At 44.0% G+C, this 20,023-nt stretch overlaps 1 protein-coding gene across 2 annotated transcripts in view; it reads left to right on the top strand.

Moving 5' to 3' along the window:
* FBXL13 (F-box and leucine rich repeat protein 13) overlaps nucleotides 1-20,023 on the top strand; it is a 163,640-nt gene that overhangs the window by 119,735 nt on the left and 23,882 nt on the right. For both annotated transcript variants that reach the window (XM_033959618.1, XM_033959619.1), the window contains exon 18: nucleotides 12,026-12,109. In XM_033959618.1, the coding sequence (XP_033815509.1) occupies nucleotides 12,026-12,109 (84 nt within the window). The remainder of the gene's footprint in view (nucleotides 1-12,025; nucleotides 12,110-20,023) is intronic.

Below are 20,023 nucleotides of genomic sequence, written 5' to 3'. Positions count from 1 at the left end.
ATTACCACACTGACTAAGCCAATTAAAAAATAAAAGTTAGGCACGGATCCCGAAGTTAGGCATTGCTAGGTGGCTGTAATTAGGGCACCTCAACCACACCATGTGTATTTTGTCATGCAATGCTTTGCCACATTTTGTCATACTGTTAGCTCTTTTCACTCATAGAAACATAGAAGATGACGGCAGAAAAGGGCTACAGCCCATCAAGTCTTCCCACTCTGTTTACCCACCCCCTGTCTATGCCCTAACTCTACAATGTATAGTATAGTATCTTTTATACTATAATTGCCACACTGCCTACCGTGCTACAAATTCTTATGCTATACCCACAACACAATATTTGCCATCCCATGTCTACCACGCTAGGTTCTACCACGTAATCTATCATACTGTCATATCATACTAGATTAGCCATGTATATCTACCATACTATGTTTGCCATGCTATATTTGCCATATTATGCTTGCATATATAATACTATGTTTGCCATGATATGTTTTGTCATACAATGCACATCATACTATGTCTCACCATACCATGTTTGTCATGTTATGTTTTACTATGCTTTGTTAACTATGGGCTCCTTTTACTAAGCTGCGGTAGCGTTTTTACAGCACGCTACAGATTAGCGAGCACTGCCTCCCGTGCTATGCGGAAAAACTAACGCCAGCTCAATGGAGGCGTTTAGCATCTAGACACTAATGCCTCCATTGAGCTGGCATTAGTTTTTCCGCGTAGCACACGGTAAAAACGCTATCGCAGCTTAGTAAAATGAGCCCTATGTTTTGCCATCTCTGTCAATGTCTTGCCATGCCATGTTTGCCATCACCTTGTATAAATACACTGTAATATATATGTAAACTTGTAATCTGTTCTGAGCTCTCTTGAGAGGACAGACGCTGGTGCCGAACAGCAGGAGGAAGGAGAGCCGAAGGAGAGCCGAAGACTCGGGGAAGCGGCGAGAGTACGCTCCGCCCACCCCCTACACGTCAGAGGCAGCGCCGGACCCCCCCTTGAAAAGGGGAGGAGCCAACGCGGCACACAGACGCTGGTGCCGAACAGCAGGAGGAAGGAGAGCCGAAGGAGAGCCAAAGACTCGGGGAAGCGGCGAGAGTACGCTCCGCCCACCCCTACACGTCAGAGGCAGCGCCGGACCCCCCCTTGAAAAGGGGAGGAGCCAACGCGGCACACAGACGCTGGTGCCGAACAGCAGGAGGAAGGAGAGCCGAAGGAGAGCCGAAGACTCGGGGAAGCGGCGAGAGTACGCTCCGCCCACCCCCTACACGTCAGAGGCAGCGCCGGACCCCCCCTTGAAAAGGGGAGGAGCCAACGCGGCACACAGACGCTGGTGCCGAACAGCAGGAGGAAGGAGAGCCGAAGGAGAGCCGAAGACTCGGGGAAGCGGCGAGAGTACGCTCCGCCCACCCCCTACACGTCAGAGGCAGCGCCGGACCCCCCCTTGAAAAGGGGAGGAGCCAACGGCGCCCAGCCGTTCGGCGCTCGGCGAAGGCGAGCGGTAAAGGCGCTCGCCTTAGCGAGAGCGCCTTCGCGAAGGGCCTTGCAAGGGACGAGCGCTACACTCTCAAGAACACCAGAGGAGAACAGACCGGTAAGGAACCGACAGACACAGAAGATAAGAAAGAGACAGACACAAAAAGAAACCAACCTGCACATACAATCAAGGTGAGGTAGAGCAGAGACAGCACACACGAGAGAGACAACAAGACAAGCAACACAAGGAAGCAGCAGGCAAGGGACACAAGCACACAAAGGCACAGGCACTGTAACACAAACAGACTCACTCAAATAGGAAGCCTGCAGTCAGGAAGTCAGAAGGTAAGGGGGAGGTAGGATCAATAGGAAAAAGAGCAGAAGTAGGTCACATCAAATCACTCAGACAACCCACGAGTAAAGCACGAAATGGAAGCCCAAGGAAGTCAGAAGATGAGCTTTCCTGTCTTCTGTATCGACTGCAATATGTATGACTACCTCCCTTCGGGGATCCAGGCATACATTTGCGATCGATGCATGGAGATGGATAGCTTGAAATGTCAGGTAAGACTATTGGAGGGAACAGTGATGGAACTAGAAGACAGAATCCGAGTACAGGAGAAGATTCTAGTGGAGTACAACCCAAACGACGAGGTCAAGGATCTAGAAATGTTCATAGAGGAAGCCCATCAGCACCACGTAGAGATCCCAGGGCTGGAAAACTGTACTCAGGAAACCCATGTGAATAGAGAAGACACCCATGCAAACACAGAAGAAAACGAAGACGAGGTAGGAGACAACCGCACACCAGGAGGAAAAATGAGAGCACAGGAAGATGTCCCCCCGCTCAAAGAACAGGAAACAATTTCAAGAGTAGCATTGGAGGAAGATGACTGGCCCTACTCCAAGGACGTGGACCTACGCCCCCCAAGGAACTCCCGAATAAAGAAGATGGGGATCATCGTAGGCGACTCCATCATACGACACGTGGACAGCCACACCGCAGGAGGAAGAGAGGACAGAGTCGTCACCTGTCTGCCTGGAGCAAGAGTAAAGGATGTGACCAACAGGATCTCCAGGATCATAGATGGCGCAAGGGGAGTGGACACCGCTGTGCTTATCCACGTGGGAACAAATGATGTGAGCGGGCGGAAGTATGACAGGGAAGAGATGAAGGGCCAGCTCCGCTCACTCGGAAGACAACTGAAGATCAGGGAGGTGAAGGTGGCCTTCTCTGAAATCCTCCCTGTACCAAGAGCAGATGGAAAGAGACAAGGGGAATTGCAAGTGATCAACGCCTGGATGAGACGATGGTGCGAAGACGAGGGCTTCGACTTCGTGCGAAACTGGACGGCGTTCTGGGGAAAAAGCAAGTACTACAGAAGGGATGGACTACACCTCAACAAGGAAGGAGCAAGAGTTTTGGCAGGCAACATGAAGAAAGCAATAGAGAAGGCTTTAAACTGAAGGACAGGGGAAAGCCGACAGTCGACGACCGGTCGATGGTACGGACAACAGGATGCCCTGACGTAGGAACAAAGGACTACTACTCATACACAAGAGAGGTCAACCTCACAGCCAACAAAGGAGAACAAGCAGGAAAGGACAACCCAGACACAGGAGGGGATGACCACACAACAAACATGGGAGATAACACAGGAGCAGTAAAGGATATCGTAAAGGAAACTGTAAGGACAACCAAGAGTAGAAAGTCCAAAAAGGTAACACGAAGGGAACTTAAATGCATGTATACAAATGCTAGAAGTCTAGGAAACAAAATGGGAGAACTAGAGACGATAGCAAGACATGAGAACATGGATATCATTGGCATAACAGAAACATGGTGGAATGAAGAAAACAAATGGGACACCGTACTGCAGGGATACAAACTATATAGAAGAGATCGAGTAGGGCAGAAGGGTGGAGGTATTGCCCTATATGTTCAGGAAGGAATAAAATCTGTTGAAGTGGCTACAATGGAAACAAAAGAGAAGCTAGAGTCCCTCTGGGTCAAGATTCCTGGCCAAAACAGCGCAGACATGAAAATTGGCCTTTATTATCGTCCCCCAGGACAGGCGGAGGAAACTGATTCAGAAATGATAGAGGAAATCAAACAAGAAAGCAAAACGGGCAATATAATAATATTGGGAGACTTCAATTTCCCGAGGATAGACTGGAAACTAGGAACCTCCAACTGCGGCAAGGAGGCCAAGTTCTTGGAGGTGCTAGGGGATTGCTTCCTGGAACAATTGGTAAAGGAGCCGACAAGAGACAACGCCACCCTGGACTTGGTACTAAATGGCCTCACGGGACCGACAAAAGAAGTAGAAGTTACGGTACCGCTGGGGACGAGCGATCACAATGTGATCAACTTTAAGCTTGACATCGGGAATAGAAAACGTGCCAAAACCTTAACCAAAACCTTTAATTTTAAAAAGGGCAAATACGATCGCATGAGAGCCATGGTGAAACAACGACTCAAGAAAAAGGTGGACAAACTTGAAACGGTAGACCAGGCATGGTCCCTACTGAAAAATACTATCTCAGAAGCACAAAATCTCCACATTCCAAGGATCTCCAAAGAGGGGAGAACAAAAGGTAAGGGAGAACCGGCATGGCTTACCAGACAGGTGAGGGTAGCCATAAAAGAAAAGAAGGACTCTTTCAAAAAATGGAAACACATGAAAACAACCGAAGCATGGAAAATACATAAAGATGATCAAAAGAAATGTCACAAGGCGGTGAGGGAGGCCAAAAAGGACTATGAGGAAAAAATAGCGCAAGAAGCCAAAAACTTCAAACCCTTCTTTAGATACGTGAAAGGGAAAAAACCCGCAAAAGAGGCGGTGGGACCCCTGGACGACCAGGGAAGGAAAGGGTACATCAAGGAAGATAAACAAATTGCTGACAAACTAAATTCCTTCTTTGCGTCCGTCTTTACGGAGGAGGATACCGCTAAAATACCAGAAGCAGTGAAAGTGTTTAGTGGAGTAATAGAAGACAGCCTCACCACAGTTGAAGTGGAGTTGGACCAGATATACTACCAGATCGACAAACTTAAAAGTGACAAATCCCCTGGACCGGATGGAATTCACCCGAGAGTTTTAAAGGAATTGAAGGTTGAAATCGGAGAGCTATTGCAGAAACTTGCCAATCTGACAATCAGAACTGGACAGATACCAGAAGACTGGAAGATAGCGAATGTCACGCCAATTTTCAAAAAAGGATCGAGAGGGGAACCGGGCAACTACAGACCTGTGAGTCTTACGTCTGTCCCTGGAAAGATGGTTGAAGCACTGATCAAGGATAGCATAGTCCGGCACCTAGATACACACGACTTGATGAAACCCAGTCAACATGGGTTCAGGAAAGGGAAATCATGTTTGACGAATTTACTTCAATTTTTCGAGACCGTGAACAAGCAAATTGATAGTGGAATGCCGGTGGACATAATATATTTGGACTTCCAGAAAGCATTCGACAAAGTTCCACATGAAAGGCTTCTCAGAAAACTACAAAGCCATGGAATAGAGGGAGATATACAAAGGTGGATAGGCAAATGGTTGGAAAACAGAAAGCAGAGAGTGGGCATAAATGGAAAGTTCTCAGACTGGGAGAAAGTGACTAGTGGTGTGCCCCAGGGCTCCATGCTTGGGCCGATCCTGTTTAATATTTATATCAATGACCTGGAAGACGGAATATCCAGTGAGATCATTAAGTTTGCAGACGACACAAAGCTATGCCGGGCAATCAGATCGCAGGAGGATAGCGAGGAACTCCAGAGCGACTTGTATCAGTTAGAGAAATGGGCAGATCAATGGCAGATGAAGTTCAACGTGGAGAAATGCAAAGTAATGCATTTAGGTAGTAAGAATAAGGAATACGAGTATAGAATGTCAGGCGCAACTCTGGGTAAGAGCGAACAAGAAAAGGACCTGGGTGTACTGATAGATAGGACCCTGAAGCCGTCGGCACAATGCGCGGCAGCGGCAAAGAAAGCAAACAGAATGTTAGGCATGATAAAGAAAGGAATCACGAGTAGATCGGAGAAAGTCATAATACCGCTTTATAGAGCAATGGTCAGACCACACTTGGAATACTGTGTCCAACATTGGTCTCCCAACCTAAAGAAGGATATAAAACTGTTAGAGAGGGTGCAGAGACGAGCAACGAAGTTAATAAGAGGTATGGAGAACTTGGAATATGAGGAACGACTCAAGAAACTAGGACTGTTCTCCCTTGAGAAGAGAAGGCTGCGAGGGGACATGATCGAGACGTTCAAAATGCTGAAAGGCATCGATAAAATAGAGCAGGAAAATAAATTATTTACATTGTCCAACACGACACGGACAAGAGGACATGGTTTGAAGCTAAGGGGGGACAAGTCCAGGACAAATGTCAGGAAGTTCTGTTTTACGCAGCGAGTGGTAGACGCCTGGAATGCTCTCCCAAAGGAGGTTATCAAGGAATCCACTGTGCTGGGATTCAAAGGCAAATTAGATGCACATCTCCTTATGAGAGGCATAGAGGGATATGGGTGACTAAAACTACATCAGGTGTATACCTGACTGGGCCTCCGCGTGTGCGGATCGCCGGACTTGATAGACCATGGGTCTGATCCGGAGATGGCAGTTCTTATGTTCTTATGTTCTTATATAAAACCAAATAAATAAATAGAATCTGGTCCTAACGGATAATGCACTATTCCTAATTAGTGCAGACATGCCTGCTCTCTGACTCCAACCATGAACCCCCTTAGTGACATTTTTAGCATACAATTAGTGAAGACTCATGTCAAAAGTACTGTGGGAAGCCTCAGTGCATCCTGCAGAATGGCACTTCAATGAATCAAGAGTATAGTGTTTCCTACAGTCATGTGAAAAAATTAGGACACCCCATGAAAGTTTCAGTTGTTTCTTAAGAAATGTTCACTTATCAATGTCAAATCTTTTTTTTTAATTTATCTCTGGAAAAGAAAGTGATGTAATTGCAGCTAAACAACAAAACTTTTCCTTGATTTACTCATGAAACAAAAGATATCCACAAAAATGTATATTCTAACAGAGGAATAAATTAGGACACCCCCACATATCCTCCCACTTAAAGTGGCTGAAATCACACACAGGTGTATCACATCAGGTGCACATGATTAGAACATCGTTACTCAGCATTTTGAAGGAGGCTTGCCCTACTTAAACCTCAGACATTTAGTTTGGTGTGCTCATGACTGCTGCGGTGAGTGTGGATACCATGGTGAGATCAAAAGAGCTGTCTGAGGCCTTCAGAAAGAAGATTGTATCAGCTTATAAGTCTGGTAAGGGATTTAAAAAGATCTTGAAAGAATTTGGCATTAGCCATTCCATGGTCCGGAAAATAGAGTACAAGTGGAGAACTTTCCAAACAACTGCCAACATACCCAGGTCTGGTCATCCAAGCAAGTTGACCCCCAGATGAGTCCGCAAGATGCTAAAAGAAATCTCCAAAACCCCTAAAATGTCATCATGGGACCTATACAGGCTCTTGCTACTGTTGATGTAAAAATGCATGCCACTACAATCAGAAAGAGACTGCACAAATTTAACTTGCATGGGAGGTGTGCAAGGAGGAAAACTTTGCTCTCTAAGAGAAACATCAAGGCTAGACTGAAGTTTGCCAGAGAGAACGTAGACAAACACCAGGACTTCTGGAATAGTGTTCTATGGACAGATGAGTCTAAAATTGAATTATTTGGACACCAGAAAAGAGGACATGTTTGGCGTACACCAAATACAGCATTCCAGAAAAAGAATCTCACACCAACTGTGAAGCATGGAGGTGGAAGTGTCATGGTTTGGGGATGCTTTGCTGCAGCTCACCATCATAGAATCCACCATGAATTCTACCGTGTATCAGAGGATGCTTGAGGAACATGTGAGACTATCTTTAAGAAAGTTAAAGCTGAAGCGGAACTGGACCCTGCAACATGACAAGGACCCAAAACGTACCAGTAAATTCACCAAGGACTGGCTGAAAACTAAGAAATGGAGAATCCTGGAGTGGCTGAGTCAAAGCCCTGATCTTGATCCCATTGAGATGCTGTGGGGTGATTTGAAACGGACTGTACATGCAAGAAACCCCTCAAACATCTCACAGCTGAAAGAATTCTGCATTGAGGAGTGGGCCAAACTTTCCTCAGACCAATCTCAGAGACTGGTAGATGGCTACAAGGATCTAATTGGTGTTAACTAAGAATAATAGAACATAAATGGCTTTAACTGGTGCCAAAAGCTGTTATGCATACAACTGCCCTTATTCTAAAAGTTATATGTACAAGATCTATGGCGTATAACTTCTAGTGGGGGGGGGGGCATGGGAGTGGCATGGATGGGCCAGGGATATGCACAGGATAAGTGCATGCAGGTTTATAAAATACTGTCACTTATGCGCATGACTGGCATCAGGTGCGTCCTTGTCGTGAACGGTGTAAGAATCTTGTATTGATATCCTGACTCCTGATGCAGGTGTATTGCCGCCGAAACTCAGCATCGTGTCGAGTCAGTGTACCAATATTGGGATCGATCTGTCCAAGCTTTGATTTGAATAAACTGTTTGTTTATTCCAATCAATTTTAGAGAATTCGGGTGGATTCTGGCGCTGAATATACTGATTCATTTAAACTCTGGCATCACTGTTTAAGTTAATACGATCACTGTGTCAGTTGAGTTTTGAACCACGGGTTCCAAAATGATTTTGTTGTCACATTTCTCCTGATTTTGATATTCCCATTATCCAAATATCCAGTAGAATTCTAATACTAGAGGATAAAACATGCACAATCTCCAGACGTTTTTGTGCAGACTGTCAGGGGAAGGCGATGAATGTCTTTTTCTAATGTGCGGTTGAGGAGTTTATCCCAGCAGGGGTCTGACGAACTGCAGAATTCTAGACAGAGGAAACCGTTCTGTCATGAGCCAGTAAGCCCTATTTCTTGCATAAAAGAACCCCAGAGGACACGCATTTCACCAGGGCTCCCTTTTACTGTTCTTTAGTATCAATTTGCTGATTCTTTCTACTTGCCGAATTCTCTTGACATGAGGGAAGTTCCCTCTGCTGTCCACAGAGATCTCTTTGTACGAACATTCGCATTCACATAATTTAAATGGTTTTGTGTGCAGAAGAAAAGCCCCTGTAATTTGTATTGTTTTTACTGCGTAGGCATAAATGGGAGTCTATAAATTATACATTTTTGCTATTGTTTTGTTCCTGTTTTCCCTTGGAAGGCCTCTCGCTTTACGACTTTCCCCATCTGGCATACATCAGAGAGTCATCATGCTCAGCCACCAGTACTTTCTGATTCTTCTCATACGTTTATAGCTGAGGAAGTTGAATCAAACCACGGCCAGTGCCTTTATTTCTCAGTAGTTAATGAGAGTATCTGATTGCGGCTCTTTCCTCTTGTACACTTGGCTCTCCCAGTTCTCATGCTCTCTCTTTATTCTTTCAGATATGTGTGGAATTCTGCAGTTCATCAGACCCCCTGCTAGGATAATCTCAGCCTCACATTAGAAAAAAACATTCATCGACTTCTGACAGTCTGTACAAAAACGGCTGGAGATTGTACATGTTATATAGTTTTTAATGTAATTGTTTTTATTCCGCATATCCTACAATTCTATGTGGATTACAAATTATTTAGGTACTCAAGCATTTTTCTCTATCTGTCCTGGCGGGCTCACACCTGGGGCACTGGGGGATTAAGTGACTTGCCCAGGGTCACAAGAAGCAATGCGGGATTTGAACCCACAACCCCGGGGTTGTAGCTCTAACCACTGCACCCTGGGGTGCAAACGAAATAATTGTTACAACCCAGAGAAGCCACTCTATAACTGAAGAAAAATAGGTATACAAGGAGACACAAATTACTCTTGGCCCGGGTCGCAAATTTTGTCAGGTGTGGGAGCACTTCTGGCAGGACCTCACACCGCGTGCTCGCAGTAGACTTTTGAATCTTTAAGATTTTATTCCCACTCTCAGCTGTTGGACTGGCCATGGATTCTTGGGGAGGGGGTTGGGAGGGGAACTGATTTTATTGTTGAAAATGTTATTTCCTGAATGGTACTACTGTTTGTATTTGCTTCTTACTGCTGGAATAATAAAAATCATTTAAACACAAGGAGACACAAATTATTGTACCATCTCTTCAGGTATGTTAAAATTGAAAGGTTCCATAGACTCAAATCACAGGAAATAAAGAATGAAGAAATAGAAGCCAATGGATAAGTGTATCTTCTACAGAGAATCATCTATTTATTTATTTAATTCGCTTTCTAGTCCGTTGTCCCCAAAGCGCTCAGAACGGGTTACAGGTTTAACATCCATAATTTCTGTACAAGTTTACGATACAAGTTTTTATCCTAACTTGATATATGCTAGGACCTAATAATAATATACAGTTTACTGGTTACAATTTGTTATGGTTGTCCTTGCGATGCGAGGTTTCCAGTACAAGTTATATCTAATTTGACACACAGAAAGTTATAGTAGTCTATCGGTCAAGGGTAGGGGTTTAGGTGAAGAAGTATGTTTTTGTTGCTGAGTCTATTGAGCCATTGCGGCCTATTCATCAATAAAGTGGTTGTTTTGAACAATACACCCTTGGCTGATCTATTGACATCCTGCCCTCACGACTCCCTCGTTGTGTGCTTTAGTCCCGTCGTTGAGGCATGTCCTTGGCTTCCAATTCAGTGTCTCCAGAAAAAAAAAGAGGACAGATTGAGATATCTGGGTTTTACTTCAATTGAAAACAATAGAAGTAAAGCCCGGATGTGTCGGTCCATCCTCCTTTTTCTGGAGCTAATTCTGTATTGTGACACTAGCGTGCTGAATGGTTACGGGACTAAATCGCGCGAGACAACGGCACGCCGACAACTGAGCGCAAGGTTGACAGCGCGCCGAAGAAAAGCACTATTTTAAAGGGCTCCGACTAGGGGTGGGGGGGGAACCCCCCCACTTTACTTAACAGACATTGCGCTGGCGTGGGGGGTTGTAACCAGTGCTCCCTCTAAGCGGGCGGGTGTTGTGAGCAAAATTTTTTTCGCTGTGCGCTAGGCGCCAGCAAGTTATGAGCCAACTCGCCCGATTCTCCTCTCGCCGCCCTGCCATCTGCCGTACGCCGTGCGCTGTGACGTGAAACTTGTGCGCTGCGATGTAATATTTTGTGCGCCAGCGCACGCCAGCGCAGCTTAGAGGGAACACTGGTTGTAACCCCCCACATTATACTTAAAACTGAACTTTTTCCCTAAAAAACAGGCAAAAAGTTTGGTTTCAAGTATAATGAGGGGGGTTCAAACCCCCCACAACGCCAGCACGATGTCTGTTAAGTAAAATAGGGGGGTTCCCCACCAACAACTCCCGTCGGAACCCTTTAAAATAGTGCTTTTCTTCGGCGCGCCATCAACCTTGCGCTCAGTTGTCTGCGCTCAGTTGTTGGCGCGCCGTTGTCTCGCGCGATTTTGTCTATGAACCGTGCTGAATGCTCTGTGCTGCTCCCCGACACTCATGAGTGTCAGGAGCAGCGCAGAGCATTCAGCGCACCGGTCTGCGCTAAAAACCGCTTCTGCAGTTTTGTAAAAAAAGTGGGGTAACTGATTAGCGCAGAAATGCCTACTCTCTGCCCCAGACACGCTCCCTCCAAGAAAAATTAAAAAATACTTTTTAGTACTTGCTCCCTCCCCCCTTTTACAAAAACGTAGCGCGGTTTTTAGCGCCAGCCGTGGTGGTAACAGCGCCGACGCTCATAGAATTCCTATGAGCGTCGGAGCTGTTACCTCCACGGCCGGTGCTAAAAACTGCGCTACGGTTTTGTAAAAGAGGGGGTTGGTTAGCATGTGCAGATTTGGAACAAACCACAGTGGAGAAATTTGGTGATGTTGAAGTGCAACTTTATTCCTTAATGATTGAAATCTGTGCGATGGCACGTGTTTCGGCCAATATGGCCTGCCTCAGGAGCCTCGTGGTGTAGTTAAAAACAAATTGGAAGCCTCATAAGAGCTCTAAAAATTCTTATGAAGAATCAGTAGAGTACACTCTACACACACGGAAAAAAATTTGGTATCGTCCTAATTGCAAGAGTGAGCGCATCCCGCAATAAGCCATTTTAAACTGCGGTTTGCAGCTTAGCAAAAGAAGCCGATACTGAAGAAATCATCTCAGCACCGGGCGTTCTATGTTGAAAACTGAGGCGGCAACCATTACGTTTATGGAATGTAGGACTCCTATTACAAAGCCGCGTTAGGCTTTTTTATCGCCGGCCGCAGCAGTATTAATTCCAACACTCATAAATTTTCTATGAGCGTCGGCGCTAATACCGCTGCAGCTGGGGATAGAAAAAAAATCTAACGCAGCTTCGTAAAAGGGGGAGGGGTGTTAAATTCAGAAATTATAATTACATTTTAAATAGATTTCTGGGGGTTTCATGTTCATTTTATGGGATGGTAGTGTGTTTATCAGATTAATAAACTCAACTCATTTTTCATGTTTTATTTTTTGCACGTAGGGTTTGGCTGCTCTTGGCGCTAGTGGCAACATCAAAGAGCTCATTGTATCCGAATGTCTTGCAATCACTGATATGGGGATGAAGGTAAAGTTATAACGAAACATTTTCCTCTAAAGCAGGTAAAATTAAGGAGAACGTGGAGCGAAGTGGGATGAGGAACTCCGGTCCTGATTGAATATTTTTGGCTAGTGACTTAGGGCCCCTTTTACAAAGCAATAGTAGCGAGTCTCAGCATGGCAAATGCGACACAACCCGTAGGAATTGAATGGGCTGCATTGCATTCGCCTCGCAGGAATAACTACTGTGGCTTTGTAAAAAGGGGCCCTTAAGCATGTAAAATAAAGGTCAGAACTCAAGTTGTAGGTAAAAGTTTTCAACTGCCCTGTCGGACTACATTTGTGGCTCACTGTACAGTCCCGTCACCCCCCCAAAAATTAAAATGTCAGAAACTAAGCCTTGCTCTGTAGACCATTGGATTTAACTCAGCATATTTATTAACCTGCATGTAGCGTATTTGTTGTCAGTGGCAGCCATTTTTCTTTATTAACGCTTTTATTAGAAACTGCACATGAAAAAAAGACGCAAGCAAGTGTTACAGAACAGAATAACAATGTGTAACAAGCACAGCATAGCTCTTAATACTCCTTCCCCTCACAGAGTACCCACATACACTCCCTCTCCCACCAACTTCCATTCACCCACTCCAGGTAGGTGGAAAACTGTATGTAAGAGGTTCACAGCTAGCAAAAATCAGCGTTGATAGTACAGCCCCGCAAATAAAGCATCTGTCCACAAGCAGTCTCCCAAAGATCTAGGCTCAGGAAACTCCATTGCTGGTGCCTGGGGTTGCCGAATCAGCTACGTTTGGATTTGATCTGTGTTGACGCTCCACTCTGCCAGTGGAATCCCGCTGAATGCTACTGGATGTAATGTAATACATCGTTCTCTTCCAGAGCTCCCAGGGAAAGAGTGTGGTGCAGTGGTTAAAGCTACAGCCTCAGCACACTGAAGTTCTGGGTTGAAATCCACACTGCTCCTTGTGACCCTGAGCAAGTCACCTAATTCCCACCATTTCCCCAAGGACAGATTGTGAGCCCACTAGGACAGACAGGGTAAAATGCTTGAGTACCCAAATAAATTCATGTAAACCATTCTGAGCTCCCTTGGGAAAACAGTATAGAAAATTGAATAAATTCAATTATAAGTCTTTCACTTCACTAATGAAGTGATCAATAATACATAAGGGAAGATCCAGCAATAGCATATATTCACCTTGGTAAGGGCGCAAGTCACCTCTCTAAATGACCTCCACTTCTGCAGAGTACTGGAGGTGAGATCTCGATAAAGCTCCACTCAGTTACCATCCCATTTAAATATCCCCAGTAGAGAATGACACGGTGACAAAATTCAGCACCGTTCCCGTCCCCGCGGATAACCGCGGGAAATAATCCCATGTCATTTTCTAGTGTCTATCTCAACCTCAGTCCTTCTACACCAGCATTCTTCAAAGCAAAGCTTGTGGGTCAGTAGTTGTGGCCATTCATACTCTGATTCTTCCCTCTCTCTTTAAAGAATGCCATGAAGATGGTTTCCTGCGGTTATCCGCGGGGACAGGAACGGTGATTAATTTTGTCACCGTGTCATTCTCTAATCCCTAGCTCCCGGGCCCTGTGGAGCAGCCTTTCTTTAAGTGAAAAACTTTAAAGACATACCCTGATATCCCACATCATGTCCATCAGTTTAGGCCCTAGCGCACAATGCGCTCTCTCCACCCCAGGATCCAGTGATTCATCTTGTAGAAACCACCTGGCCAATTTCACCACCACATCTTTGGCATCCTTATATGATGTGGTATCGGGCACCCCCCACACTCACAGATTATTGTACCTAGCCCAACTCTCGATATTCTTCATTTTATCCACCAGGTCCGATAATTATGCTCTCACATCCTCCAAGCCATGCTATGCTCTGACCACTGTCCCCTCACAAGAATCCATGCGTAGTTCCACGGTGTCAATTCAGTTCCCCCATCTCCATGATGTCCCAAATTGTCTCTTTAACCTGCACTGCCACTGTAGAGATTTTGGTTTTGAGTATGGCAAGCAGGTCTTGCAGGTCAGCCTTAGTTGGTGCCTCCATCCTATCCCCAGCCGTGAGAGAGCTTCTCCAGTTTTGAGCACCGACAGCGCTACTGACAACTGCCATCCCTCTTCCTCCAGCACGCCGACACCACATGGAGGTCTGCCTGACAATTTTTCCATGGCACAACCCACTGCCTTCTCTGTCTCTGCTCTGTTTTTCATAGCCATATGAAAGCAGATACTCTCCACCCCCGGACCCGATCAACACTGGCCCAATACGTACAAAATCACTTCTCTTTCAGGGATATTCACTGGCTTTAAGACGGAGCCTCCAAATTAGGCTTCCATCTTCCCTGGTGACATCACTTCCTCCAGAAGCCATTTTTCTTTAATTAAGAATTGATATACTTTTTTCTAGTTTTTATACTATTTTTGCTTTATTTCCTATTTTCTTTCACACAGTCCCTTGAGCTCCTGGCTTTCAAAAATTCTCTAGATGTGCTGCTGTAACTCATTCGTTGCAACAGAAGCAGCTCTCCTGTTTCTAGCTCTCTGTAATAATCATCCCATCTCCAATCCTCTGAGTTATATTCAACATGCCTAAAAATAGAGGAGTAGCTTCCATTTTTCTTGTTGCTTTTTTAGCAAGTTTCAGTCGACGGTTGCAGCAAATATCTTAGACCTAAATCACAATAAGATAGTAGTTTATGGATGGAATGTAAAGACACTCCCTACTCCCATTATCCAACTATTTGAAAATGCCACACTGTTTTTGCTATTTAGGTTTGTTATTTGACTCTAATCTGGCTTGTAAGAGTCCGATTAAGGTAGCAAAGGCCTCTTTTTATAGATTGAGAATAGTTCATGGTTTGAAGGCAAGTTGGTCAGGCCAGAGTCCAGTTGACTCACCCTTTCCAATGCCCTGTGAACAAATGTGGCCCACAGAATTCTCTAAACATTTGTCATACATATACTAACCAGCTGTTGGGAAGCTATGAGTTCTTAGTTCTTGTTCTTAGGTCTTGGGAAGCTCATAGCTCTTAGTTGGAATACCTTAAAATTGTGTTTAAATGTTTGCCTTATAATAAATAAAAAACAGATCATATTACAACATATATTAAGACATAAAATGAAAAGTTTCTTATATTGGTTTCCCATATTGTATCTGATTCTAATGGTACCATAAGCAATTTCAAGAATTATTTAGAAAGGTGGATGAAAATCCAAAATTATTCTCATATTAGTATTATCAGGAAGTATTATCAGGACCACTGCACACAAGGACATTGCTTTATGACAGAGAAATGCCATACAATGGAGTCAGTCAAGCTCTCTGATTCTCTCGAACAGTGGTTCTTAAACCTGTCCTGGGGTTCCCCAGCCAGTCAGGTTTTCAAGATACCCTTAATGAATATGCATGCTCTACTTTAATGAAGCCAAATTTGCTTTTCTAAAGATGTATTCACCGTAAAGGTTGAACAAGTAAGGTGACAAGATACATCATTGATGCCATGTTTTATTGGAAACCAATCAGTGTTGCTATATTCAATTCTCACGGCACCATGATTTTCGTAGAGGCTCTTTATCAGCTGAGTTATGTGTTTGGGTATTCCCATTTATGCTAGAGTTCTCCATAGTTTATATAATCCACACAGTTAAAAGCTTTGCTGTAGTCGATGAAGCAAAAGTATAGGAGCTTTTAGTATTCTTTGTTCTTCTCCAATATCCATCTAACATAGGCAATAATGTCTGATCGCTCTTCAATGAAGACTCTCAACAAAGTATTCAAAGGCAAGGAAATAACACTTCAAACGAAGATCAGACTTGTTCACGCACTCATTTTCTCAGTGGTCAATTATGAATGTGAAAGCTGGGCACTACGGAAACAAGACAGAAAGAAGATTGATTCATTTGAGCTTTGGTGCTGGAGAAGGATTTTACACATGCCCTGAACCACCAGAAGAACTAACAAATCAATTCTGGAAGAGATCAAACCAGCGATGTCACTTGAAGCCCAAATGATGAAGTTACAACTGTCTTATTTTGGTCACACCATCAGAAGAAAGAGATCATTGAAGAAGGACATTGTGTTTGGGGAAATCGAAGGAACCAGGCGAAGAGGGCGACCTTCAATTAGATGGTTGGACGCATTGAAAACAACCATGGGAATGATACTGGAGGACTTTTCTGGACTAGCAAAAAACTGATTTCTTTTTAGATCTGTAATTAAAGTCAATAGGACTTGTACACAAGTCAGTGGCACTTAACAACTTTAATGAAGCTAAATTGTTGTCAACAACTGTCATATAAATAATTTTGGTATACTCAAAACATGTAATAATTATTCAATGTAGCATTTCAAAAGTTGTTAAATTAGACATGTTTTGAGTATAGCAAAATTATTTATATGACAGTTGACAACAATTTAACTTCATTAAAGTAGGGCAAGAATACAAATTGAAGCTATTTAGGAGGCTTCTCACCATATTGCATTAATAATGAATATGCATGAGCCAAATTTGCATAAAATAGAGGTGACAAGCGTACAAATCTGCCTCATGCATATTCATTAGGGATATCTTGAAAACTCGACTGAGGCAAAAATAAATCTATCAGAAAACTTAGCCATTCTTTCTTCTACAAACTAACAGAACTTTGGAATAACTTTCCATTCTCGCTAAGAAGCTTAGGCCCCTTCTTATCATTTAGGAAAGTTCTGAAGTCAGTCTTGTTCACCAAACATTTTGGAAATTAATTATTCTACCTTTCCCATATTAGATTTTCCTTTGTTTTGTTCTTTTGTATTATTTTATTTTTAATGTTAACCGAGTCGAGCTCCAAATTGGTTGATGACCCGGTTTATAAAACTAAGGTTTAGTTTAGTTAGTCTCCCAAGACTAGAGCTCTAGAGAGCTTGGGTCATTTCCAGTTTGCCTATGTCAGTATAGTACTGTAGGTCAGACGCTTACAGTCAGAGTGTGAATCCCTGACACGACTGACCCAGAAAATTGCTTTTAAAATCCAGATCCTGTGAGCCAAAGCAGAAAAAAAGAGCAGGAAACCTAGAACAAGAAGGACAATGCAAACAAACAAGTGAAGGGTTTGAAAAAGTATTTCCTGAAATGAAAGCAGCTCAGTGCATCTTCTTGCTAATCACCCTACTAGAATCCCATGCAACATACATGTTTACAGCTATTACTTACACAGTGCAAGGGAGAAACAAACTGCGCGCATCATTGAAATAGGGTGGAATGCAGGATTCATCATCCGAACAGAACCATTGTCTAGCAAGGGATTATAAAGAACCAAAACAGTGCAATTAGGACAAATCTCAAAGCCACTTGATTTTATTTTTAAGGTGCTGGTCACACTCCTTTCAGTACTTGTGGGTCCCAATTCAGTCCTTGACCCCCATGTAGGTTTGGTTTTCAATGAATAGTCATGAGGTAGGCTTATCTAACTTAGATTTAAAAATCTGGTTAATTTGTATATCTTGTTTTCAAGAAACCCAGACCTGTTTGGGGAGCCCACGGACTGGATTGGTGAAAATACTGATTTAGGAATTTTTGGCAGTTGGTATAAAGTGAGAAACTCTGAAATGACCTTGACATAAATTCACGGTTGAGGTGCAAGGATGTTATACATAATAGTGGGGGTATTTTATAGCATTCCAGCTCTTCAGACATACTTCCTTAATATACTGGGTTAAGAAGAAAAATAATAAAGCGACGTATTCAGATATTTTATCTATAAATTCTAGAACTGAGACACACATACTGGTTAGACAGCCCATTTGTCTAAGTTATATCCTGTATTTGAAGGGAGCCAGAAATTTGCTTCCATTGCTGAAACACATTCCTGGCTGTACTGAGTTCATTAGAAAGGGCCACTCCTTCCTGTGGATCCAGCAGTTATTTTCTTCTCCTTTGTGCTTCCAGTTCAGTCTGAACCAGGCCCAGCTGGGATCCCCACTCTAAGTGTGGAGATTTTTCTCCTCTTTATATATCTTCCAACCTCACTTTAGTACAGTTTTGTGACAAGTTTTTCACCAAGATCCACACATCTTGGTTCATTCTGCAACCCTGTAATCATGGGACCTAAATTAAGATCCTGGGTGTCACAGTTGTCAGCAATTATGACTTCCTCCCATCCACCTTCCTAAGGGCTGTCAACGTCATCTCCACAGCACCCCAGTCCCAGCTGACCTCACATGGAATATACTTTGATTAGAGACAGAGTTAGGATACCACATGGAAATTGCAATTTTTGACCCATTTCTAATTACTGTTTTATTATTATAATAAATCTCTTACTACAAGGCTTAACTTCAAACTAATCAAAATAAAATATGTGTTTGATAACCATCATGGTAGACGTTTTGTTTAATTAATTCATCTCTATGAGATAATATTCCCGAATGTGAAACCTCAGCTAGTTGGTATGCAGGACATTATCAAGACAGAATTCTAGCCTCTCCCATGTAATAGTGTTTATGAACTTATAGGCAATTTTACTCTGCTCATCTGTCACATCACCACCATAAACCAAGATGGTAATTTAATTGTAAAGGTCCTTATTCACCTTGGGCTTTGTCCAATGTGCCAAGAATAGAAGATTCATAAAATTAGGGCCTAAATCTTTCTGCAAAAGGAATAAACCAGAATATAAATCCTTTTTAGCTACAGTGCATAGAGAGAAAAATGTGCTTGCATGTGGGAGTATAAAGATTTTGTGCTAATCAGTTAACACAGTGAAACTTTCAGAGAAATAATCAGATCCCCTCAAAGACAGAAAAGATGATGTAGGATGAACAGACAAATGCTGGTAACAGCTGGAGCCTAACATGCAAAGTAGAGTTGTAAAAAGGTCATTCCCCACTGGGATCGTATCATACTTACTGTAATAATTTAACAATATAAAGCACGACTGTATGTCGTTTCATACACAGAGGGAAAAAGACCTCGGACGACTATTATGTCGTTTCAAAACAGCCAAGGCTGATCAATTGACAATATTGTCATTTTGATACCAAATTATACTAAACTAGTCTTTAAGCCCGTTACATTAACGGGTGCTAGAATCCCTCTCTCTAACTCTCTCTCCATGGCCCTCTTCTGTATCCCCCCCCCCCGAGCAAAGCTGTCTGTCCCCAGCACACCTCCCCCCCAAAGTAGCCCACTTTCCCTCTCCCTATCTCTCCATGGCCCCTTCTGTCTCCTCCCAGAGCAAAGCTGTCCCCAGCACACCTCCCCCCCAAAGCAGCCCCCTTTCCCTCTCCCTATCCATGGCCCCTTCTGTCTCCCCCCAGCACACCCCTCCCCCCAAAGCAGCCCCCTTTCCCTTTCCCTCTCCCCCTGGCTCCCGGTATTGATCCCCTTCTTACCCTCCCCTCCATCCCGGCGTCTTCTGGCCTGCTCCTCTTCAAAGCAGCCTGTGATCGTGGTGGCCGGCTTTAGCGAACCTCGCAGGCTGCTCTCCAACTCGGTAGCATGTTCCCTCTGATGCAATCCTGTGCGTCAGAGGGAGCGTGCTAATGAGGTTGGAGAGCGGCCTGCGAGGTTCTTTAAATCCGGCCACGATTGCAGGCTGCTCTGAAGAGGATCCACGGCGGCGGTGGCGGCGAGTGAGGTGACATGGCGAGGACGCGGGCAGGCAGCGAGTGAGAGGCAGCGGTGAGTGAGGGTGGGCGGTGACGCGCCGAGGCAGGGAGAGAGCACAGTTGCGCGCCTTCAGCCCCCGCATGCGCCATGAGGTTAGAATGTTGCCACAGACGCACACCTCACGGCGCCACACTGCACGAATTTTCGAGAGCGCATGCGCGCTCTAGCATTTTATTATTATGGATTATGTATATGCACATGAGGGTTTTTTTTATGACCGATGATTATAGTGATGTTTCATTCAATTGATCAGCCTT

The sequence above is a fragment of the Geotrypetes seraphini genome, chromosome 9, assembly GCF_902459505.1.
Source record: "Geotrypetes seraphini chromosome 9, aGeoSer1.1, whole genome shotgun sequence".
Taxonomy (NCBI): domain Eukaryota; kingdom Metazoa; phylum Chordata; class Amphibia; order Gymnophiona; family Dermophiidae; genus Geotrypetes; species Geotrypetes seraphini.
This window is presented reverse-complemented; position numbering and strand designations above follow the sequence as displayed.